We start from the raw sequence: 25,714 nt of genomic DNA on the forward strand, positions 1-25,714 counted from the left end.
AAAATAAGCTTTTAAACCAATAGAATAGAATAGAATAGAATAGAATAGAATAGAATAGAATAGAATAGAATAGAATAGAATAGAATAGAATATGGAGTGGAGTGGAGTGGAGTAGAGTAGAGTAGAGTAGGGTAGGGTAGGGTAGGGTAGGGTAGGGTAGAGTAGGGTCGAGTCGAGTCGAGTCGAATCTAGTTGAGTAGAGTAGAGTAGAGTAGAGTAGAGTAGAGTAGAGTAGAGTAGAGTAGAGTAGAGGTTCTCCGAACCACACAGAATCATAATAACCGGTTCTATAGAACCGGTCCAAACTGGTAAAATCCCACCCCTGGGATGACCCATATGACATCTTCTTCCTTGAGGCCAGGTAAGTCTAACATCTGGCATGTTCTACAGAGGTCAGTTTTCACCAGCTTAGCAGATGCTCGTCTGTTTCTTCCCACCTTCAGTATTCTTCCCCTTGGCCTTACTCCAAGACGGTCTTCTGGGACCGCTACTCTCCTGAGCAATCCGGAAAGTGTTTTTGTTTGCGAGAGGCTGGCACAAGAGCAGGCCTCCCCTAAGGGAGGTTCACCAGGGCCAGTGGCATCGTTCATTAGTCTTCTGGAAAGTGGGGAGCTTTTTCGCTCTTCCAGATATAGATATATCCTTAACTGACAAGGCAGGACAAGAAATAATGGATGGAAAACAATCAAGGACATGATAGCAACATTCCAGTATTTGAAGGGCTGCAGCAAAGAAGAGAGAGTCCACTTTTTCTCCAAAGCACCTGAGGGCAGGACAAGAAGCAATGGATGGAAAGTAATCAAGGAGAGAAGCAACCTAGAACTAAGGAGGAATTTCCTGACAGTGAGAATAATTAATCAGTGGAGCAACTTGCCTCCAGAGGTTGTCAATGCTCCAACACTGGAGGCGTTTAAGAAGAGTAGAGTGGAGTGAAGTAGAGTAGAATAGAATAGAATATGGAAAAGAATATAAAATAGAATATAGAATAGAATAGAATAAGGGATAAGAATAGAATAGAATAGAATAGAATAGAATAGAATAGAATAGAATAGAATAGAATAGAATAAGGGATAAGAATAGAATAGAATAAGGGATAAGAATAGAATAGAATAGAATAGAATAGAATAGAATAGAATAGAATAGAATAGAATAGAATAGAATAGAATAGAAGGGACCTTGGAGGTCTTCTAGTCCAACCCCCTGACTAGGCAGGAAACTTTATACCACTTCATACAAATGGTTATCCAACCTCTTTTTAAAAACTTCCAGTGTTGGAGCATCCACAACTTCTGGAGGCAAGTTGTTCCACTGATTAATTGTTCTAACTGTCAGGAAATTTATCCTTAGTTTTAGGTTGCTTCTCTCCTTGATTAGTTTCCACCCGTTGCTTCTTGTCCTGCCAAGAGGTTGGACGACCATCTGTCTGAAATGGTATTGTCAGGTTTCCAAGTGATGAAATCCATTGAAAAAGATACACATATGTCAAATTCGGGCTTGACAGACATAAGGTTTCCTGCCTGGGTGAGGAATTGGATCGAAGACCGCCAAGGAGGTCCCTTCAAACTCTTTTATTGTGTTGTTCTATAGCAACAATTCATTTAATGACTATTCCAAGTAATCATGACACTGAAAAAAGTGACCCATGACCATTTTTCACAATTATCACCTCTGCAGCATCCCCAGGGACACATGATCAAAATTTGGATGCTGGGCAACTGACTCGTATTTATGACCGGTTGCAATGTTCCAGGGTCACGTGATTCTTGTTTGCGACCTTCTGACAAGGAAAGTCAGTGGTGAAGCCACACGTTGCTTAACAACCATATTGCTAACTTAACAACAGCAGGGATTCGCTTAACAACTGTGACAAAAAAAAAAGGACGTAGAATGGGGGAAAACTCATTGAATGACTACTTTGCTTAGCCAGAGTCCAACTGTGGTCATAAGTCAAGATACTTGCTAGTTCTTTCTTTCATTTTACTCTTTGGAAAACCAGGGAGGGTCTGTTCAGAAATTTTTTTCCATGACTCCTCACTTTCATTGGGGCAATTTTACATGCTGGTTGCCCATCTGTTGTTCTCTCTTCTGTCTCCCAAGGACATTCATGCACAATATTACAAATTCAGACATATTACATGTAATCTTTGACTTCTAATGCAGTGGTCCCCAACCTTTTTTGTACCAGGGACCGGTTTCAAGCAGAAACATTTTTCAAGGACCGGGGGGAGAGAGAATCCGAGTTTGGTAGTTTGCTTGCAGACGTTTCATTACCTGACTAGGTAACATCTGATGTTGTTACCTAGTCGGGTAATAAACGTCTGCCAGCAAACCACCAAGTTCAGGGAGCGCCTCGGCCCTGCCTCCCTCAGCCCCATCCCTCAGGTGTCTGCCTCCTCCCTCCCTCAGGTGTCTGCCTCGTTCCTCTCTCAGTCACTCTATCGCTCCTCCAGCAGCCCAGGAAGAAACTGCTTCAAAGAAGCCGGGGATGGGGTGGCTTTTCCTGTCGCCACAGCTTCCCGAAGCGCCCGTTTCACCCCCCACCCGCCCGCCCGCCCGCTCGCGGTTCAATCCACAGTGCTCCGTTCTACCTGCCTGCCTGCCTGCCTTCTTCGTTTCGGAGCAGCTTCGGCTGATAAAGAGGCGAATAGTTATTATTCTCAGCCGAAGCTGCTCCCAAACAACCAGACAGGCAGGCAGGCAGAACGGAGCACTGTGGATTGAACCGCGAGCGGGCGGCGGGTGGTGGGGTGAAACAGGGCGCCGGGAAGCTGCGGCGACAGGAAAGCCACCCCCGGCTTCTTTGAAGCGTTCTTGCTGGTGGAGGAGAAGCTGACTGAGAGAGCTGAGCCAGAGAGCAGGACAGGCTTGAGTTGCTTCCTCCCTCCCCTTCTTTCATTTGTGTCCTTGATCCCGATCCCAGCAGCATTCACCGAAGCGAAGAAAGCCGCCATTTTTTTTAATTTTTTTTCTTTGCGGCCGGTAAAGAGTGCTCCACGGCCCGGTCCGGTCCGCGGCCCGGTGGTTGGGGACCCCTGTCCTACATGAGCAGGGGTTGGACTAGAAGACTTCCAAGGTCCCTTCCAGCAATATTCTGATCAATCACTTGGAGACAGTGAGTTCTAGCCCCACTTTCGCCATGAAAACCAGCTGGGTGACTTTGGACCAATTACTCTTTCTCAGCCCAACCCATTAGAACAGGGGTCCCCAACCACCGGGCCGCGGACCGGCACCGGGCCGTGGAGCACTCTTTACCGGGCCGCAAAGAAAAAAAAATTAAAAAAATGGCGGCTTTCTTCGCCTTCGGTGAATGCTGCTGGGATCGGGGATCAAGGACACAAATGAAAGAAGGGGAGGGAGGAAGCAACAAGCCTGTCCTGCTCTCTGGCTCAGCTCTCTCAGTCGCTTCGCTCCTCCACCAGCACAGGAAGAAACTGCTTCAAAGAAGCCGGGGGGTGGCTTTTCCTGTCGCCGCAGCTTCCCCGAGCGCCCGTTTCACCCCACCCCACCCGCCCGCCCGCTCGCAGTTCAATCCACAGTGCTCGTTCTGCCTGCCTGCCTGTCTGGTTGTTTGGGAGCAGCTTCGGCTGAGAATAATAACTATTCGCCTCTTTTATCAGCCGAAGCTGCTCGAAACGAAGAAGGCAGGCAGGCAAGCAGGTAGAACGGAGCACTGTGGATTGAACTGCGAGCGGGCGGGCGGGCGGGTGGGGGTGAAACGGGCGCTCGGGAAGCTGTGGCGACAGGAAAAGCCACCCCCGGCTTCTGGGCTGCTGGAGGAGCGATAGAGTGACTGAGAGAGGAACGAGGCAGACACCTGAGGGAGGGAGGGAGGCAGACACCTGAGGGATGGGGCTGAGGAGGCAGGGCCGAGGCGCTCCCTGACTTGGTGGTTTGCTGGCAGACGTTTTATTACCCGACTAGGTAACAACATCAGATGTTACCTAGTCAGGTAATGAAACGTCTGCAAGCAAACTACCAAACTCGGATTCTCTCTCTCTCTCCCCCCCGGTCCTTGAAAAAATGTTTCTGCTTGAAACCGGTCCCTGGTACAAAAAAGGTTGGGGACCACTGATGTAGGAGACCCTATACAATCTGAGAGAAGTGGCTGCCCAGTCTCTTCTTTAAAACCTCCAGTGATGGAGTGCCCACAACTTCTGGGGGCAAGGCATTCCACTGGTTAATTATCCTCACAATTAAGAAACTTCTCCTTAATTCCAGGTTGCGTCTCTCCTTGAACAATTTCTATCCATTGTTTCTTGTCCTGCCTTCTGGTGGCTTGGAAAATAAGTTGACACCCCCCTCTTCTTTGTGGCAGCCCCTCAAATACTGGAATACTGCTATCATCTCACCCTTAGTCCTTCTTTTCTCTAGATTAGCCATATCCAATTCCTGCAACCATTCTTCATATGTTTTTAATAAAAAGAGTGTATCTGTAGCTCAGAGTTCACATGAGAGGTCCTTGGTGGATTAGCACTAATAATGTTACCTAGTTTGGGTAATGAAATATCTGCAAGAAAACAAGCGAGCACCAGGGACCCTCCAATGTTGTTGTCATTCTTCAGGGCTTTGACCATTTCAGAGTTGCCCAATTGGCTTTCATGCCCAAGGTGGGACTAGAACTCCCTGTCACCTGGTGACTGGCTCAAAGTCACCCAGCCATCTTTCACGGTTAAGATGGGACTAGAACTCCCAGTCTCTTGGTTTCTAAACTGGTGCCCTAACCACCAGACCAAACTGGCTCATGTTGTGTGAACGCTGTATCTGGGTTTCTTTTCAGGTATGGCGAATTGAGAATCGGGAGATGGTTCCAGTTAATCCGAAGACTTATGGCCAGTTTTATGGGGGTGACTGTTACCTCGTCTTGTACACCTACACGAAATCAGGCCGACCTCATTACATTATCTACATGTGGCAGGTAAGTAAAAAATAATAATTCCACAGTTGGTGATTGTTGGGTAATCTCAATGGTAGAAGGTGATTTGCTAGTCTCCCATTTTTTAGATGGTTACCAATCTTGGGATCAGCTTAAACCTCAAATCACAGGACCCAAGGCACTGGTAGAATCAAATCGGCTAATTCCTGATACCAAGTCACAGAATTATCTTCTCCTTGCCAAAATATATCCATGTTTTTTTCTCTACTCATAAAATCATGCCTGGCTTGAATGAACAATGCAAGATGAAGCTTTCCATTCTCCCACAATTTTGTGTGTGTGTGTGTGTGTGTGTGTGTGTGTGTGTTACATGGACATTTGGGAGGAGATTGAGAATAAACAAAATAAAATTTAACCCATGGAGTCCAGGACCACAAGATATGGCTAGTGATCAGGTGAGAATTAATATATTCATGACATACAGGTCTATTGAGGTCTATGAGTGTTGAAGACTCCATAATACCTCCTAATTACATCCTGCCTCCAGATGCCAGATGTAGAGGAACACTAATGGGAAGGAAGGAGATGTCCATTTTCATTTCCTATCTCCCAGCATCTCAGAGGCATCTGGAGAACCACTAGGAGAAACAAAATGTTGCAATAGGATGTCCCAGTAGGATGTCTTTTAACAAAAACATCTGGACTTTGTTTTTCTTTGAAGATGTTTCCAGATCATTCAGGTCATGGTTGTCCCAAAGGTGTTGAAGATGTTTCTGAAGAAGCTTCTTGGATGAGAAGCGAAACATCTTCAAGGAAAAACACCTTTGAGACAGCCATGACCTGGGTGATTGAGAATCTCCATAGACATGTTGGACTAGGAATGCCTTGGTTTTATCTAGTCAGGCTATCCTTAAGTTCTTATTGGAAAGAGTTTTAGAAGAGGCAAAATAAAATACAGATAGTCCTCAATTTCTACCACAATTGGGACCATAATATGTTGCTGAGTGATGTGGTTGTTAAGCAAATCATTGTGTGACCCAACTCAAGTTTACTCAAATCACTACAGTCATTGAGCAAATTGCACAATTGTTAAGCAAACCTGGCTTTTCCCATTGACTTTGCTTGTTGGAAGCCAGCTGTGGAGGTCACAAGCCATAATCACATCATAAATGTGAGCCAAATGCCAACTGCCCAAATCATGATCACATGTTAGGTGCAAAAGACCAGAGCGACACATTCAGTTCCAATTAAACTGATTTATTCCTCAGGCCTGTGCATCGGAATCTAGTCAGCTAAGATTAGCACTATTTCAGCACTAAATAAGGGTTGACGGAATTCAAAAGGGATTGGATTTGGTCCGTTTATTCCAGTGTAGAGATTCTAGGCTGGTTCCTCTTTTGACTCCATCCACAATGCTCTACCACTCCTCTTACATCAGGTGACCATCAGGTGACCTTCAAGCTATAGCTTTGAAGATGGGTTGTAAATCATTTTTTCACTGCTATCGTACCTGCAAATAGTCATTAAATAAATGATCCTAAGCTGTACTTCTTTACACAGCACATCATGAACCTGTAGACCTTGAGCTGTTTTGATGGCCCCTAATGGGGTGACTTTAATCAGGTGAATTTGGAGAAGTCGGGTCTATGAGTTTTGAAGAGTTGGAGTTATCTCCAGTTTGGGGGACTGTGTTAAAGAGGACCAATAGGGGAAATGAAGGAGGTCTTCAAGGGTCTTCCTTGGTTTGAAGGACCAAAGATCTTCTCTTTGGGAACAACCTAGCAACACCTAATGGAGAAACAAAATGCTGGTCAATAATGAACCTTGGCCTGATCCAGCAGAGCTATTTTTCTCTTCTTGGATTCCTGACAGTCCTCCTACTTTGGACAGTTAATCCTTTTTTGCTCCTTCTTTGGATCTTGGAAAAGAGAGCTCCATTTTCGTCTCTTCCTCCCTAGGGCCGCCATGCATCAGTGGATGAAACTACGGCTTGTGCTATCAATGCCGTGGAGCTGGACAAGAAATATGGGGACGAGCCAGTCCAGGTTCGAGTGACAATGGGGAAGGAACCCCGGCATTTCCTCGCTATCTTCAAGGGAAATTTGATCATTTATGAGGTACAAACGGTCTTTGAAAGACCTTCATGTTATAGAAGATGAGTCATTCTTTGCTCCTCTTTTCAACTCAGGTGGAACATCTGGATGGCTATCCTGGCATTACACAGATGCTGATTTGTTTTTGTGAAAGGGGTGATTAACCTTGTATATTTTATTGAGTAGGAAGAAATAGCTTATTAAATTTTGGTGATACCAGTGCTCCTCAACCTTGTGCCTTGAAGCTATGCAGATGTTGATCAGAATGGTCCCTCTTATGGATTTCCTATGCCCTGTGGGGTGGAATTCATCCCAGGAATGGGAAACTATGGCCCTTTTATGCCTTGTGGACTTCAACTCCCATGGCTGGCTCAGGAATTCTGGAAGTTGAAGTCCACAAGTCATAAAAAGGCCATAGTTTCCCATCTACTACAATCCCATTGTCAAGGATTCCAGCAGGATTCCATCTCCCTGGGAGAAAAACATCCTACAGCATGATGGCGAACCTATGGCACGCATGGCACAGGTGGCACATGGAGCCATTTGTGTGGGCATGCGAGCCCCAGCCAAACTTACCTGCACTGCACATGCGCATGCTTCCCAGCTGATTTTCGGCTCGTTTGAGGCCGTTTTCGCCCTCCTGGAGTCTTGAGGAAAGCCTCTGCAGCTCCGGGAGGCCGAAAAACAGGACTTCTGGAAATACCGGAAGTGCCAAAACGAGCCTGTTTTCAGCCTCCTGAGGCTCCAGAGCCTCCGGGAGGGCGAAAACGGCCTCAAACAGGCTGAAAATCATTTGGGAGGCGTGCGCATGCACAGTGCAGGTAAGGGTGTGTGTGTTGCTCATGCATGCACAGGGGGGCGGGGCACATTGCATTGTGGATGCCGTGCACATGCTTTCGGCACACCACAACAAGAAGGTTTGCCATCACTGTCCTACAGCATCCATCTCTTTGGGGTTTATAATGTTTGGTGCTGGGTCACCAATTTTATTTATTTATTTATTTATTTATTTATTTTAATATTATTTTATTTATTTATTTATTCACCATCTGGTTGACTTTTCTAGGGAGGCATCCATCATGGTCAGAAGACGGAACCTGAACCAGGTGTCCAGCTCTTCCAAGTGAGAGGTACCGATGAATTCAACACCAAAACGGTCGAGGTCCCCGCCCGAGCCTCTTCTCTCAATTCCAATGACGTCTTCCTTCTCAAGACCAACCAAGTGTGTTACCTGTGGTGTGGAAAGGTAAACGAATTAAGAGTGCTACACCTGTATTCCCTCGAGATACCTCCCCTGTGGACAGATTAAAAAGAAAAAGGAATTCCTCTTTTTTCGAGAATTAGTTCCAGCAGGCTGCGTATCTATCAAACCTATAATTATTAAAGTTGACAAGGCTGTGGGTTAGTTGATCTCATTACTGGATCTTGTTTGGCTTCCAGTAATTATGAAGATATTTGTACCTGCCCCGCTGCAAAACATCAAAAAAACAAAAAACAAAAAACCATGTGTGTGGCTATGGAAAATTAGTTTTTCAAGATATCTGTCTTGTAACCGGCAAAGCATGATCTTGAAGCTTGCAAGAGACAGTCCGTGAAGGATCTGGAAGTCCTTGATTTACAGCAGTTCATTTAATTACAATGGCACTGAAAGAAAGTGACTTACGGCTGGTTTTTACCCTTATGGCCACTGTAGCAACTGGATCAAAATCCAGACACTTGTCAATTGACTCGTATTTATGACAGTTGCCGTTTCTGACAAGCCAATAGGGGGAAGCCAGATTCTCTTAACAACCATGTTACTAGCTTCACAACTGCAATGATTCACTTATCAACTGTGGCAAGAAAGGTCATAAAATGGGGAAAATACACTTAATCATTGTTCTCACTAAGCCACAGAAATTTTGGGTTCAATTGTAATTGTAATTAGTTGCGGAGGGGGGGGGGGCATGGCTTTGTGCACTGCTTGCTTCCACAGTTCCTCCCAGCCCTGGAATTGGGGCCTCCTGAAAGATAAGAAAGTGCTGAATGGGTTGATGATGTCAATTGGTAGATAATTTGTCATATATGAATTTTTATCTTTCTTGCATGGGGGAAGAGCAGTTTGAATTTTTGAAAGCTACTTTAAGGCATGTTTAGAAGGTAAGCTACAGTTTTGCCTGTAAGCCGTCTCAACGGGGTAAGAAACTATGTGTTGGAAGAATTATCCTTCTGGGTTCAGTTCCAAGTGGGGGGAAAAGACACTGGAAACATGGAGGCTGTTTGGAAAGATGGTTTCATGGTGGACAGGACCACATGGCCTGGAGCTCCAAAGAAGGAAGGCCAAGAAGAAGGAAGGGCTGAGATGCTGAAAGTGCCTGAGTTTTATACCCTCTGTTGGGCTTTGAGTTTGAGCTTGACTCCCGTGGGGCCATATGGAGGCAACTCTGTAGGCTGTCCTGAGTGCCAGGCTTGGTTGAGCCTTGCTGGATGATCATGTAATGAAAGGGCTTTGGGCTATAATTCCTATTATAACTCTACCTGGAGTAGATCTTTGTTATGTAAAATAGAGTTGGCCTAGGTCAGAGTAATGGTCCATCAGCAAAGATGGTGGGGGAGCGACGTTTCTGCTTCTGAGGTGAGTTTCTGCTTCTGAGTTTCTACTCTGTTTAGGGGAAATATTCTGCCATTTTAATATTTCCTAGGATATTTCATTTTCCAAGGAGAGGGGTGGGTGATCCTTCCTACACAGGCCACTCGTGTTCTTTGTTGTTGTTGTTGTTGAATGCATGTGTCAAATCCTCTATCTGGAAACAAGTCAGTTTGATATTTTTTTTTTGGGTTCCCGCATTTCCTGAGTCCTTTATACCGAGTATGATCTAGCAGGTCCTTCTTTGACGTTCTTTCCAACTCTCTTGTATTAATGGGGGAGCTAGCTAAACATTTAGACATTGCCAGGAGAATGCCCATCCGTTCTTCTGTAATGTTTTGCAAGTGTCTGGTCGCATTTTCGGGATCAGAGAAAAACCCGAGAGCTACAGGAAGTGTAAGGAACTGGGAGTGGCTTTGGAAGGATGGTGGTCCACTTGCCCTAAAGGATTATGGGCTCTGGGAAGAAGGTGCAGTGACTGAATCCACCTTGACCTGGGTTTTCTGTTTAGGGATGCAGTGGGGATGAGCGAGAAATGGCAAAGACCGTGGCTGATGTCATCTCCAAGTGGGACAAACAGACTGTTATGGAGGGGCAGGAACCAGCTGAATTTTGGTTTGCCCTTGGAGGCAAAGCACCCTACGCCAGTGGCAAGAGGTAAGATCGACTGGGCTTGCTACATCAGATTCCCTCCTCCTCCTCTTCTCTATGAACCCCACACCCTTCTAGCCATAGGTGGGATTCAAACAGTTTTGGGGAGGCCCATTTTTCATCTTCCCCGAGCCTCTCCAAAGGCCCTGTACTTATCTGGGATCCAAAATGCGCCCTGTGGGGACTCCGGGGAGGGGCGGAGCTAGCCAGTCGTCGGAACTAGCAGTTTGCCAAACCAGATGTAAAATGAACCTCCAGTTCACATGAACTGGTCCGAACCGGCTGAATCCCACCCCTGCTTCTAGCATTGATGACGTTACCAATTTAATGAAACATCTGCAAGAAAACCACTCAGCTCCAAAAGCACCAAGGACTTCACAGTTGTTGTTGTCTCCTCCTCCTCCTCCTCCTCCTCTTCCTCCTGACCTTCTGGCTGTGGAAGCCTTGAGACGTTGTACATAGTTGTCTCAGCACACTCATAGAGAAAATGCAAACAGTCCTCAACTTAAACCATTCAAGGTTGCACTACCACTGAAAAAAGTGATTTATGACTGGTCCTCACGATGATTGCAGCATCCCCATGCTCACACGATCAAAATTGGGTGTCAGCTGGTGCTCCATTCAAAATCCAAGAAAAAATACTTAAGACTCTTTTAATTAGAGAAAAGATATCTTTTACTGGAAGTCAAGTGGTAGCAACAAAAGAATTCTGAATCTGAGAAAATGGGCGCGTGAATCACATATACAAAGTGATGGCAACGTTCCCACCCCCAATAGTTCAGATGGTTCTCCCAATTAAAACTTGTGAATATCATCATGTGGACATCTCCAGGTGGTGATGAGGCTTCTGTCCGTTGACCTTGGCATGCTTTGATAAAGGTTTGCAGCTGCGCATAGAAGAGAAAGCTAAGCAAGGAATAGAAACCTAAGCAAGAATGTACTCTCCCCTCCCAGTTTATACAGTTCTAGTTTGTAACACCTCCAGCTCGCTTCCCATACTTCCCCCCCCCCGTTACTTATGACAGCCGAAAGATGCAAAGCAAAGGGAGAAAATCTTGAAGGCTGACATTGGGGGCCTTGCAACCAGGATGTATTTATTACAGTTTCAGTGTCCCAGGGTCATGTAATCACTTTTTGGGACATTCCCAACCAGTTTCTGACAAACATTCAATGGGGAAGCTGGGTTTGCTTAACGACCGTATGATTCACTTAACAATTGCAGTGATTTGCTTAACAACTGTGGCAAAAAAAATGATATGAACCACAACAACCATCTTGCTTAGCAATGGAGATTCTGGTCCTGATTGTACAGTATATTTTTTTGGAAGCTCTAAGGAATAAATCTGTATCATTAAAAAATATTTTAAAGATGTTGGGAGAAATATCCATCTGGTTCAGTTCCAAGCTGGGAGAAAGACACTGGAAACATGGAGGCTGATTGGGAAGATGGTTTAATGATGAAGCAGAACCACCTGGATGGTCCTGGGCAGGTGGCCACATGGAGTTGAGAGTGGTGTGTGTGTGTGTTATGCCTTCTCTTGGGGTTTGAACTTGAGCTTCCTGTTCCTGTGCAAGAACATGTGCTCTATTGGCTGTCGTCAGACTCCCATGGGGCCATGTACAAATCTTAGGAGTTTGTCTGAGCTAAGCTTGTTTGAAGTTTGTTGAGGGTGGTGCAACTGAGATGATACAATGAAGGGGCTTTGGGCAATTCCTATTGTGGCTGAGGGCTAATCCTACCATCGTTGGATCTTGGGTGAGGATATTTGCTTATGAATAGAGCTAGCTATCTCTTTATCTCTTAAGTGCTGACATCTGCTGTAGGCTATTAAGGAAGGTGGGGGCTTGTTTTCCAAGAGTGAGTTTCTCCATTTCTCATGCAGGGAAATATAATATTCTGCCTTTTCAGTATTTCTCAAAATATTTCATTCTTCTAAGAGAGGAGTGGACGCTAACTTTCTACAAAGGGAATCTCTATGAAGAGCATTGTTAATCAGGGAGTCAAGAATGTGACTTCCTTCCTTTTCCTTTTTTTAATTTATTTTATTTTAATTATAAGAATACAACACGATGCAGCCTTTCTGGCGCTACAATACATATATAAATGTTATTTCACCATTTACAATCCTGTTGTTTCATACATTGTTTATTATTCTAATCATCATAGCTACTTATGTTTCGCCCTTGCTTTCTTCTATGCAACCACTGATAGAATTTATTCCACATTTCATAGCACTCAGATTTCCCCTTGTTTTTTAATTCTAGGGTTAATCTGTCCAATTCTGCACAGGCCATAATTTTCCTTATTATCTGTTTCTGGCGGTATGCTTTCCTTCTTCCAGTTTTGCACATATATTATTTTAGCCACTGTCAACACATGTAGTATTAGATAAATTAAATCCTTCCTAAATCCTTCTGGTATTATTCCTAGAAGAAAAAATTCCGGCTTAAATGGAATACACTCTCCCACCATTTGTTCCACCCATGCCTGGATCAATCTCCAATACTTTTTTTTTTTTGCAGCATTGCAGGGTCACCACATGTGAAAAAATGTGCCTGATACATCATTGCACTTACAACAGTTTGGAGATAGACTTTTGAACATTTTGGAAAGCCTTGCTGGCGGAAGATCCTTTCTTTTCTTGTATGAGAAAAGTAAAAACCTTAAGAAAGTTCAAAACATTCTCAAAGATCCATCTCATCCTGGGAACCCTTTTTTTGAACTATTACCATCTGGCAGATGGTACAGGATAATAAAAACAAGGACAAATAGGCTGAAAAACAGCTTCTATCCCAGAGCAGTAGCTCTGTTGGATTCTACTGTACAGTGCAGTATTGGTGCGGTGTCGGGGGTTTTCAATTCAATGTGTGGAGTGTGAAGGATGTGTGTGTTTATTTTCATGATGTGCACTGAAGATGGTGTTTGATTTCATTGTATGATGTGCAATGACAATAAAGTAAATAGAAGCTGTTTTTTAAATTAAAATTTCTTTCATTCCCCCATCCCTTCCTGAACCTTCTTCCTCCCTCCCTATTCCCTCCCTCACTCCTCACTCCTTTTTTTCTTTCCTTTCAAGGACAAATAGGCTGAAAAACAGCTTCTATCCCAGGACAGTAACTCTGTTGAATCCTACCGTATAGTGCAATATTAATGCAGTATCAGGGGTTTTCAATTCAATGTGTGGAGTGTGAAGAATGTGTGTTTGTGTTTATTTTCATGGTCTTGATGTGCACTGAAGATGGTGTTTGATTTCGTTGTATGAGATGCAATGACAATAAAGTAAGAATCTGTGCTAATACAGAATATGGAAATAAATTTGTTTCCCTTGTCTCTTTTCTCCTTCCCAATCTTGCGATGTGAAAGATTCCAGGAACAAGTTCCTCACTATCAGGCTCGCTTGTTCGAATGCTCCAACCAGACTGGGCGATTCATTATGACTGAAATAGTGGATTTTGGCCAGGATGACCTGGACGAAGAAGATGTCATGCTGCTGGACACCTGGGAAGAGGTCAGTATGAGATGTATGACCTTGACCATGTGGCCCCATGCAAGCTTTTCAGTGCAAACTAAATTTGCAAATCCCAGGATTAAAAGAATGGCTGACTTGCATAAACCAGCAAAGATTCCACGATTCATATTCCTCGACTTACAGCCACGTTCATTTAGCGATCGTTCGAAGTTACAGCTGTGCTGAAAAAGGTGACTTGTGAACGTTTTTCACACTTAAAACAACTGTTGCATATATCCTGTGTCAAGCAATCAACATTCAGGTGCTTGGCAATTAGCCTGTATTTATGACAGCCGCAGAGTCCCTGGGTCATGGGGTCATTTTTTGTGATCGTCTGACAAGTAAAGTCAATGGGGAAGCCAGATTCATTTAACAACCGCGTTACTTATTTAACCAGGGCAGGGATTCGCTTAACAACTGTGGTAAGAAAGGTCGTAAAATGGGGCAGAATTCAGCTAACAATTTTAGACTTGATTATGATCATACGCTGAGGAACCCTTGCACTTCAAGGAGTAAATATAATTGTTTTCCAGATTGGATATTAGGACTACAACCCCCATAAATCTTAGCCAGAAGGCTAGGGATCTGAACTCCAATTAAGGGATCAGGAGTTGAGCTTATAAAAGTCTTAACCAGATCTATATATACACAAGTGAAATACCACTCACGCACCATCACAAAATTTCCAGAACTGTAAAGCTTACAAACTTGAAACTTGGCCTGTATGTTAATCTTGGCTTCTAGGCGCTCACTAAGAAAGGATTTTTCAAAATGACCACCAGAGCATTAGTATTTCCTATGTTATTATTAACACGCTCTGATGCTAAGGAGTTCTACTCCCCCTCCCCACCTGAAAGGAAATCTCTTCCAAATGCAAAACCCAAGCATAGGAGAGGAGTTTCAGTTTCACAGCACCAAGCAGCTGTAGTACAGAACAGTTGAGCTAAGGCCTGCCCAGGCTCCTTGTTGTCTCCTTCTTGCTCATACAGCAAATACTGGTTCAGTTTCCAAGCAGCCCCTAACTCTCTCACATACTGACAGGACGCTAGCCAGATGAATAGTGATAGATGCTGATAGGCAGAGACAGAATTTTCCCCTCTTACTTTCCTCCCCAAAAACTAAGCCCAATCACATAGTTTCATAGTGAAGCATGGGTATCAAGCTAGTATAACTATATATATATATATATATATAACTATATATATATAAGTTGCTGGAGCAAGAAGGTTTGCTGTGTCTGTCAGTGTAGTGTCCAGAGCATGGAGGCGCTATCAGGCCAGTAGACAGGCCAGTACATCAGGAGAGGTGGAGGAGGCCATAGGAGGGCAACAACCCAACATCAGGACTGCTACCTCCTCCTTTGTGCAAGGAGGGAGAGGAGGAGCATTGCCAGAGCCCTGCAAAATGACCTCCAGCGGGCCACAAATGTGCATGTGGCTGCTCAAACGGTCAAAAACAGACTCCATGAGGGTGGTATGAGGGTGGGGGTTGTGCTTACAGCCCAACACTGTGCAGGACATTTGGCATTTGCCAGAGAACACCAAGATTGGCACATTCACTCTTCACAGATGAAAGCAGGTTCACACTGAGCACATGTGACAGATGTGACAGGGTACGGAGACGCCGTGGACAATGTTCTACTGCCTGCAACATGACCAGCATGACCAGTTTGGCAGTAGGTCAGTAATGGTGTAGGGTGGCATTTCTTTAGGAGGCCACACAGCCCTCCATATGCTCGCCAGAGGTAGCCTGACTGCCATTAGGTACTGAGATGAGATCCTCAGACCCCTTGTGAGACCATATGCTGGTGCGGTTGGCCCTGGGTTCCTCCTAATGCAAGACAATGCTAGACCTCATGTGGCTGGAGTGTGTCAGCAGTTCCTGCAAGATGAAGGCATTGATGCTATGGACTGGCCCGCCCGTTCCCCAGACCTGAATCCAATTGAGCACATCTGGGACATCATGTCTTGCTCCATCCACCAACGCCACGTTGCATCACAGACTGTCCAGGAGTTGGGGGATGTTTTAGTCCAGGTGTGGGAGGAGATCCCTCAGGAGACCATCCGCCACCTCATCAGGAGCATACCCCGGCGTTGTAGGGAGGTCATACAGGCACGTGGAGGCCACACACACTACTGAGCCTCATTTTGACTTGTTTTAAGGACATTACATCAAAGTTGGATCAGCCTGTAGTGTTTTTTTCCACTTTAATTTTGAGTGTAACTCCAAATCCAGACCTCCATGGTTTGCTAAATTTGATTTCCATTGATAATTTTTGTGTGATTTTGTTGTCAGCACATTCAACTATGTAATGAACAAAGTATTTAATAAGAATATGTCATTCATTCAGATCTAGGATGTCTTATTTTTGTGTTCCCTTTATTTTTTTGAGCAGTGTATAACTATATAACTATAACTAACTATAACTGTATAGCTGCCTTCTCCCTATATATACTGGTGAGGAGGTTGGCTGTGTTGTAATTTCTTGATTGGTTGATGTTGATTGGTTTGTTAGAAATGACAACACAGCCAACCTCCCCACCAGTATCTATAGTGAGACGGCAGCTCCGATCACGCTTTGCTTGCACAAGCACGAAGCCAAAAGCACCAGCCTGAAGATGGCGAGTGGGACCTCATCGAAACGTTGCCAAGATGCTCTCAATCTTACACGGGAAAAGACCCGAACACGCCAAGACCTGCATACCCATGAAAATCTACAAATATATCTATATCTATATCTATATCTATATCTATATCTATATCTATCTATATCTATATCTATATCTATATCTATATCTATATCTATATCTATATCCATCCATCCATCTATCTATCTAGGTCTAGGTGTGTTCGGGTCTTTTCCACGTCATTATAGTTGTGCTTTTAAAGTTGTAGCAACGTTTCGGCAGAATCTCATCTGCCATCATCAGGCTTCTGTATTGTGTTCATCTGTGACTCACAGATGAACACAATACAGAAGCCTGATGATGGCAGATGAGATTCTCGCGACATGGAAAATACCGAACAAAGCTGAATACCATACATGTAAGTACCCGTGAAAACTTAAAAAAACACACACACACACACACACACACACACACACACACACACACACACACACACATATATATATATATATATATATATATATATATATATATATATATATATATATATATATATATATATTTTCTGAGGTTCTGCGGGTATTTGTATGTGGATCTTTGGTTATTCGGGTTCTCTCCGCGTAAGATTCAAAGTATCTAGGCAGCGTTTGGCGAGGTCCACTCGCCATCTTCAGGCTGGTGCTTTCGGCTTAGTGCCAGTGCAAGCACTAAGCCGAAAGCACCAGCCTGAAGATGGCGAGTGGGACCTCGCCAAACGCTGCCTGATACTTTGAATCTTACGCGAGAGAACCCGATAACAAAGATCCATATATATATATATATATATATATATATATATATATATATATATATATATATATATATATATATAACTCTCTCCCTTCATGTATGTATGTATGTATGTATGTATGTGGGTGTGTGTGTGTGTGTGTGTGTGTGTGTGTGTATATATGGTATTCAGCTTTGGGTATTTTCCCACATCTTTATAGTTGTGCTTTTAAAGTTGTAGCGATGTTTCGGCAGAATCTCATCTGCCATCATCAGGCTTGGGTATTGGGTTTATCTTCATTGTGTGTGTCAGGATTTCTCAGCCGTTTCTGTTTTAAATTTGGTGCTAGCCTCGTGCTTTGTTAGAATGGTTTTTTTTCTTCATCCTGATTGGTTGGGAGTCTTGGTCTGTGTTTATTGGTCTTGGAGTTTGCTGTGTTCAGCTTGATTGGTATTTCTAATATCTTCTGTCTGTTTTGTAGGATTTTTTTTTTGTCTTGATTAGCTGGCAGCATTGTGTTTTGTGTATTGGGGGCTTTCAGCACAGCTTGGCTTTGGGTGATTGGCCGGCTATCGTTTATTAGGAAGATAGGTTTCATCTGGGTGGCTGGCTGAGGTGTGTTTGGGCTGGAGGTATCGGGGGCAGGGGGGGATCTGTTTGTGCCCAGGTGTTTGCCTGGCTTGTGGTGTGGAGATTTTTTTGTTTGTGAGTGCAGGCTTCCAAATGATTGACAGTCTGGTGGAGTCATCTCTTCTAGTCATGCTCATTAGAACACACACACACACACACACACACACAAAAACCACTTACATTTTCTTACAACTGTTTGGAGTGTCACATACATATAGTTTTTGACTTACAATTGTAATTGAGCTGGAATTATAGTGATGTTGAAAGAATTATCCTTCTGGGTCCAGTTCCAAGTGGGGAAAAAGACACTGGAAACATGAAGGCTATTTAGAAAGATAGTTTAATGGTAGATCAGACCACGTGGCCTGGAGCTCCAGAGTGAAAAGGAAGGATGATCACATGCTCCAAGGTGAAGGAAGAGATCAAGAAAAGGTGCTGAGGTGCTGAGAGGGCCTGGGTTTTATAACCTTTGTTGGGATTTGAATTGGAGCTTGTATTCTGATTGGTTGTCAGACTCCCATGGGGCCACGCAGGGGCAACTCTGTAGGCTGTCCTGGGTTCCAGGCTTGGCTGAGCCTGGCTGGATGATGATGCACTGAAAAGGGCTTTTGGCAATTGCTATAGCTTTACCTGGAGATCTTTGTTATGTAAAGTATTCTGGCCCCGGCCTTAATGGCCCACCCATTAACAAAGGTGGGGGTGAGTTTCTGCTTCTGAGTTTCTACTCTTTTTAAAAGACATATTCTGCCTTTTTAATATTTCCTAGGATATTTCAATTTTCTAGGAGACGGGTAGGTGCTAACTTCCTACAGTGATAAGTAATGGCAGTCACTAAACAGGTCACTTCATGACATCACTGATCACAAATGGACTTTCTTAACAACTGCCATGTTTACAAACCTTCTTCTTCTTCTTCTTCTTCTTCTTCTTCTTTTTCAAACATAGCCATTGTGAAGTGAAGTCCATTCTATCCAATAGGCATTTTTGCTAGAAACCAGAAGTTGTAAATTGTGGTCGCATGATGGAAACTGTTGCAAACCACTGAAAATGCCCAATGGCCAAATGTCCCAAACCAGGTTGTCAGTTACTCTAACTTTGAAAAGTTACTAAGCAATTGGTCATAAGTTGAGGACTCTCTGTGTTACAACGTTGGCTGTGACGCAACACACCCAGATCTGGTGGTTTTGAGATAGGTTAGGCTACAGCATATCCTGGCTGAGGAATTCTGGGAGTTTAAGTCCACACATCTTAAAGCTGCCAGAGTTGACAAACACTAATTCACAACACAGGTAGCCCTCGACTTACGGTTGGTTGCAACTGAGCCCCCAACATTCTTTTGCTAAATGAGACAATTGGCAAATGAAATTTGCTCCATTTTACAACTTTTCTTGCCACAGTTGTTAAGCAAACCCCTGCATTTGATGGGTTACTGGTAATACCTGTCTGTTAAGTGAATCTGGATCCCCCATGGATTTTGTTTGTCAGAAAGTCGCAAAAGGGGATTGTCAGGATTCCATTTAAATCATGAGTCTCGAGCCAAACTTCCAAAACTTAAAAAGGATTTATTGAGAGTTAACATGTCCAGCACTGCCTGGGTGTAGCCGACTCTGAGACACACAATTCACTGTCACCCTTGGCCCTGTTTTCCCCCCCACCCCTTGGGTATATTCTCCAATGGGACACATCCCTAGCCAAGAGTCATCCATCATGCTCTCCAGTTAGAATTTTGCACGGCAGAAACTTCCGTCACCTGGAAACTATCTTTGAAAATGTTGATGGAATGCAGTTTCGGTTTTGCAAGCTGCTGCACTGCTCCTCCCTCCCTTTCTGTTGGCAACTCTTAAAAAGACCATAGAAATATTTTATGAGTTGACAGGGATCGTGTGACCTCAGGGACACTGCGACCATCACAACTATGAACTAGTGGCACAAGCATCTGAATTTTGATCAGGGGACCGTGGCAGAGGATGCTGCAAAGGTTGGAATGGAAAAAAACAGCCATAAGCAGGGGTGGGCTTGGAAAATGTTAGCAACGGGTTCTCTGCCCAGTGGCTGGGTAGGCGGGACCATGGTGGCCGTGGCCTAGTCGGCCTCCTGCACCATGGTGGCAGTTTTTGTCCTCCCTGGGCTCTGGAAGCTTTCTTCGAACCTCCAGGAGGGTGAAAATGGCCTCCCCGGGCTCCAGAGGCTCCCGTGAAGCTGGAAACAGGCCTGTTTCCAGCCTTCCTGAACACCCATTTTCTGCCCTCCCTGAGCCTCTGCGCATGCCCTGCATTTACCTGCATTGAAAACGGGCCGCATGGGGACTCCGGAAAGGTTGTTGTGGGCAGGGCCAGGCAGGAGTGGGATATGGGGCGGGGGAGTTTCTCTGAACTGCACAGAATCTTAGCTAGGTGCTCTCCCGAACCCCTGCGAACCCCCAGCAGCCCAGCCCTAGCCAGATGTCACTTTTTCCAGCGTTGTTGTACATCTGAACAGTCACCCAACGAACCTCCCGTATTGGAGTTTGCCCTAAAAATGTGTATTATTAGCGCCACCTGGTGGTGATGACAGGACCCTCTTCCCCCCGGCTTCAAATGAAATGGCTTCAAGAACCGACGTCTAGATTCGGGGCTTTCTAGCTCTTTTCCTTCCAACCTGTTTCCTCTTTCCCCTCCTTCAGATTTTCCTTTGGGTTGGGAAAACTGCCAACAGCTATGAAAAGACGGAGTCCGTTTCTGCAGCCAAAGAATATTTGAAGAACCACCCAGCGGGGAGAGATGTAGCAACCCCAATCATCACCGTCAAACAAGGTCATGAGCCCCTGAACTTCACCGGTTGGTTCACTGCCTGGGACCCTTACAAGTGGAGCGTAAGTCCAAAAACAATTTTGGGGCTACCTGAACGTTTAGTCAAAATTGGCCGCCATTCGTCTTTCTTGTATCTTGTTTGAAAACTCAAGTCTTGCAAATTGTGATGGGGAACGGAGGCCAGTGGTGTATGTAGCCCCACCTGAGGGTGATGATGGCAAAGGGAAGGTTTGCAACGCAGCTGTGAAACTAAGATCAGAAGGAAAAGGCGAATTGAAGAAGAAAATGTAGGTTTAATCATGAAGTAGGCAGCCCATGCCCCATTGGGTCAGGGTTTCAGAGATATTTCCTCACCTAAATAGAGAAACAGAATGAGTAAGGCTGGAGAAAGACACAGCAGAAGAGAGAAGCACCTTTAACTTCCTACTTCCGTTGAGTTTCTTTGTGGGAGTCTGGCAAGAAGCATTGGAAATCTTCCTCCCTCCCTTCCTCTCTCCCTTCATTCTTCTTTCTTTCATCCTTCCTTTCTTCCTCCCTCCCTCCATTCATCCATCCCTCTTCCTCCCTTCTTTCCTCCCTTTCCCCCTGCCTCCCTCCCTTCATCCTTCTTTCTTTCATCTTCCTGCCTCCCACCCTCTGTCCCTCCAACCATCGCTGCCTCTTTCATCTTCCTTCCTTCCTTTCTTCCTCCCTCTCTGCCTTCCTCCTTCTTTCTTTCACCTTCCTCCCTCTAGCCATCTCTCCCTTTCTCCTCTCTCCTTCCTTCCTTTCTTCCTCACAGCCTCCCTCCCTTCAAACCTTTCTTTCATCTATCATCCTTCCTCCCTCCCTCCCTTCTTCTTTTTCATCTTCCTTCCTTCTTCCCTCTAGCCATCTCTCCCTTTCTCCTCCCTCCCTCCCTCCCTCCCTTTCTTCCTCACAGCCTCCTTCCCTCCCTTCAAACCTTCTTACTTTCATTATCTTCCTTCCTTCCTTCCTTCGTTTCTCAACATAGTTCCTGCAGAAATTATTGAATATAGTTTAATCATTTTGTACCCGTTACACTTTGCACAGTGTAACATGTACGATCCACAAAACCATTGCAACAGTCCAACCTCGGTGTAATTAAAAGAAAGATACCGTTAACGGGCTGAGAAAATGTTAATTAAAAACATATTTTAGATTGAAGGACAAGCTGGTTGTACAATTCCCATTTCCTTGCCTCTGGAAAGTTTCCTTCAGATTTATGCCAGCAACAGTGCTATACGGCTTAACTTAATCATCCCTTTATTTTCTAAACCATGATCCCTTCTGTGCTCTTTTAGGATGGGAAGTCTTATGAACAGATGAAGAGCAGTTTAGGGGATGTATCTGCCATATCAGAAATTACAATGGTGAGTACACCTGATGGACTGCAGAGGTGCGAGTTGGGGGTTGCCTCCTTCCAGGAATTTGGGATCCCACATATAAAGCAAATGAATTAGGGGATACCTGAACAAGGACAAGTTCTCCATTAGCATTACTGTCGAGCCATTGAGCTGTGGTGGCAGAGTGGTTAGAATGTAGTATTGCAGGCAGACTCTGCCGACTGCCAACAGTTTGATCCTGACCAGCTCAAGGTTGACTCAGCCTTCCATCCTTCTGAGGTGGGTAAACTGAGGATCTAGATTGTTGGGGGCAAGAGGCTGACTCAAACACAAACACAAGCAACAGAACATAATGACACCAGAGTCTTGGATTTTAAAAAAGCTGATTTCAATAAACTAAGATAGAACTTAGGAAAGATTCCATGGATGAAAATCCTAAAGGGGAAAACAACTCAAGAATCTTGGGAAACTCTAAAAAGTATGATCATAGAAGCCCAGACCAGCACAATACCACTGAGAAAGAAAAACAAGATTTCTTTTCTATATTTATCTATTTTATATGTTTTTATTCATTATACTTATATTTTCATCTGGCTTGTTTACAATTATTCTCTTCTAACATTCCTCCAAGTTTTTATTAATTCTCAATCAAACATAAACACACAAAACACAAAACATAGAAACATAAAACTTCTTTTTGGAAAGTGGCTTAACCCCGGGTTACATCTTTTTGTACAGACCTAAATCAAATTCATGCTCATCTTGTATACCATTACTTATCTTATTTACCATTCTATATTATATAATTGAATAAAAGTAAAGGGAGAAATAACGAGAAATTTGAAAAAGATATGTATGTGTTTATATGGAAATGTGATAATTTAGAACTATGCTGTATAAAACAATGTTTTACTTGCCTTGTTAAAATTTACAAGTAGTTTTCAGAAAAGAGGTTTTATGTTCTTATGTTTTGTTTGTCTTTAAAAACTAATAAAATTTGTATAAAAAAGAAGAAGAAAGAAAAACAAGATATCCAAGAAGAAACCAGCATGGCTGCACAAAGATCTCTCTGGCAAATTGAACGAAAAAAAGGACAAGTACAAAAAATGGATAGAAGGACAAATAACTAAGGCAGAATATCAGCAGATAGCCAGAATCTGCAAAGACGAAGTCAGGATAGCAAAGGCTCAGAATGAACAAAGACTTGCAACAAAAGTCAAAGATAATAAAAAAAGTTTCTTCCAACATATAAATAACAAGAAAAAAATCAAGGAAACAATCAGTCCGCTAAAGAGAGAAGACAGCAAGGAAGTAACAGGCAACAGAGAGAAAGCAAAACTGCTTAATTCATTCTTTGCCTCTGTCTTCACGCAAAAAGAAACTATAGCTCAACCCACCAAAAACATAACTGTAAAAGACAAACCAGAAATAAAAGCTAAAATAAGCAAAAAAATAGTAAGAGAACACCTGTCTGATCTTGATGAAAACAAATCAGCGGGGCCTGAATGGATTACATCCCAGAGTTTTAAAGGAGCTGGCAGAGGTCATCTCAGAACCACTGCACCATATCTTTCAAAAATCCTGGAGCACCAGGGAACTACCAGAGGACTGGAAAAGAGCTGATGTGGTTCCCTTCTTCAAAAAAGGGGGAAAAACCAGACCTAGGAAACTACAGACCAATCAGCCTAACATCAATACCCGGGAAGATACTGGAAAAGATAATAAAAAAACATCTGCTAACATCTAGAAACAAGTAAAGTAATAACTAGCAGTCAGCACGGGTTTGTTAAAAACAGATCATGCCAAACCAATCTCATTTCATTCTTCAACGAAGTAACTAAATTAGTAGACCAGCAAAATACTGTGGACATAATATATTTAGTTTTCAGCAAGGCATTCAATAAAGTAGACCACAACCTACTTCTTAGTAAGCTAGAAAAAAGTGGAATAGATAGCACCACCACTAGATGGACTCGCAACTGGCTGGCAAACTGTACTCAACGAGTAGTCCTTAATGGGTCTAAGTCTACATGGAGGGAAAGTAACCAGTGGGGTGCCACAAGGTTCCGTCTTAGGCCCAGGACTCTTCAATATCTTCATTAACGACTTAGATGATGGAATAGAAGAGGAACTTACCAAATTTGCAGGTGATACTAAGCTGGCAGGAATAGCTAACATCCAAAAAGATAGGCTCAAGATCCAGAGGGATCTTGACAGACTAGAACACTGGGCCATATCTAACAAAATGAAATTCAATATAGAGAAAAGTAAAGTCCTACACTTAGGCAAGAAAAACCAAAAGTACACATATAGACTGGGTGAAACCAGGCTCAATAGCAGTAACTGTGAGAGGGATCTTGGAGTCTTAGTGGACAACCAGCTAAATATGAGCCAGTAGTGTGCAGCAGCAGCCAAAAAAGCTAATGCAATCCTAAGTTGTATTAACCGAGGGATACAGTCAAGATCAAGGGAAGTACTAATACCACTCTATAAAGCCTTAGTAAGACCACACCCAGAATACTGCATCCAGTTTTGGTCACCACACTATAAAAAAGGATATTGAGACTCTAGAAAAAGTACAGAGAAGAGCAACCAGGATGATTAGGGGACTGGAGGCTAAAACATACAACGAACGGTTGCAGGAAATGGGCTTGGCTAGTCTAGTGAAGAGAAGGACCAGGGGAGACATGATAGAGGTCTTCCAATATTTGAGGGGCTGCCACAGGGAGGAAGGGGTCAAGCTATTTTTTAAAGTGCCTGTAGGCCAGACAAGAAATAATGGATGGAAACTGAACAAGAAGAGATTTAACCTGGAAATAAGGAGAAACTTTCTGACAGTGAGAACAATCAGCCAATGGAACAGAAGTTGCCCTCTGAAGTTGTGGGAGCGCCATCACTTGAGACTTTCAAGGAGAGACTGGACTGCCATTTGCCAGAAATGGTGTAGGGTCTCCCGCTTGGGTGGAGGGGGGTTGGACTAGATGACCTACAAGGTCCCTTCCAACTCTGATGATCTGTATCTGTATTGTGTCAGGGAGCAAGATAAGACTCTGTGAACCACTTAGAGAGGGCTGTAAAACACTGTAAAGCGGTATACAAGTCTTAATCTTTATTGCTATTGTTGTTCCTACAAACTCACTCCAGTTCTGTCTACAAGCCAAGAGCACATGTGAAATTCAAAAGCAGGACTCCCAAATCAATAATGAAGTATCAATAAAGGAAAATATTTATAGCTCTAATGAGAGAGTGGTCTTCTTGCAGAGATGTCATGACCCAAACTAGGTCTAATCCAGATAATGAAACATCTGCAAGAAAACAACCAAGTTCAGAGAACACCAAGGACCCTTTGATAATGAAGGCTCAATGTAGTATTTTGTTCATTCGTTCGTTCATTCGCTCATCCATCCATCCATCCATCCATCCATCCATCCATCCATTCAGTGAGCATTGGAAGAATATTCTCCGGAAAATAAAGAGAGGGACCCCTGCAGACCAAAAGATCCATTCATGTTTTTATATTTCAGGAAAGGAAGAGAAAAAGATATTCTCATACGTATGCATAGGTCATAGATGATGTAAGCAGAGATATTCATGATTAGCAAGTCTTACTTTCCCATACTTGTAGAGTTTCTATCTTTAAGAAAGAATTATAGTCTTAATAAAATGAAAGATTAGTTACCTTGTGATAGAAATTAAGATAAAGCTTACTGAGAGCTGAGTACTTCAAGGCTGCCTCAATTAACATATATTCCTTCTATGTTTTTATTTTGCTAATCCAGAAAGGAAAGGAAAGAAGGAAAG

The 25,714-nt window shown here is 43.6% G+C and overlaps 1 protein-coding gene and 1 long non-coding RNA gene across 3 annotated transcripts in view; one reads left to right on the top strand and one right to left on the bottom strand.

Annotated features, from left to right (window-relative positions):
* The window catches only part of LOC148128753 (uncharacterized), a 271,070-nt gene that overhangs the window by 211,323 nt on the left and 34,033 nt on the right, over window positions 1–25,714 (bottom strand). The window lies entirely within an intron of this gene.
* Window positions 1–25,714, top strand: part of VILL (villin like) — a 70,926-nt gene that overhangs the window by 38,563 nt on the left and 6,649 nt on the right. For both annotated transcript variants that reach the window (XM_087946958.1, XM_087946957.1), the window contains exons 12-18: window positions 4,778–4,915; window positions 6,832–6,990; window positions 8,033–8,212; window positions 10,104–10,249; window positions 13,608–13,752; window positions 20,441–20,629; window positions 21,872–21,940. In XM_087946958.1, coding sequence (XP_087803084.1) covers window positions 4,778–4,915; window positions 6,832–6,990; window positions 8,033–8,212; window positions 10,104–10,249; window positions 13,608–13,752; window positions 20,441–20,629; window positions 21,872–21,940 — 1,026 coding nt within the window. The remainder of the gene's footprint in view (window positions 1–4,777; window positions 4,916–6,831; window positions 6,991–8,032; window positions 8,213–10,103; window positions 10,250–13,607; window positions 13,753–20,440; window positions 20,630–21,871; window positions 21,941–25,714) is intronic.

Source organism: Notechis scutatus, chromosome Z, assembly GCF_049901735.1.
Source record: "Notechis scutatus isolate UNSWTSFEM ecotype Mainland chromosome Z, rNotScu1.2, whole genome shotgun sequence".
Classification (NCBI taxonomy): Eukaryota; Metazoa; Chordata; class Lepidosauria; order Squamata; family Elapidae; genus Notechis; species Notechis scutatus.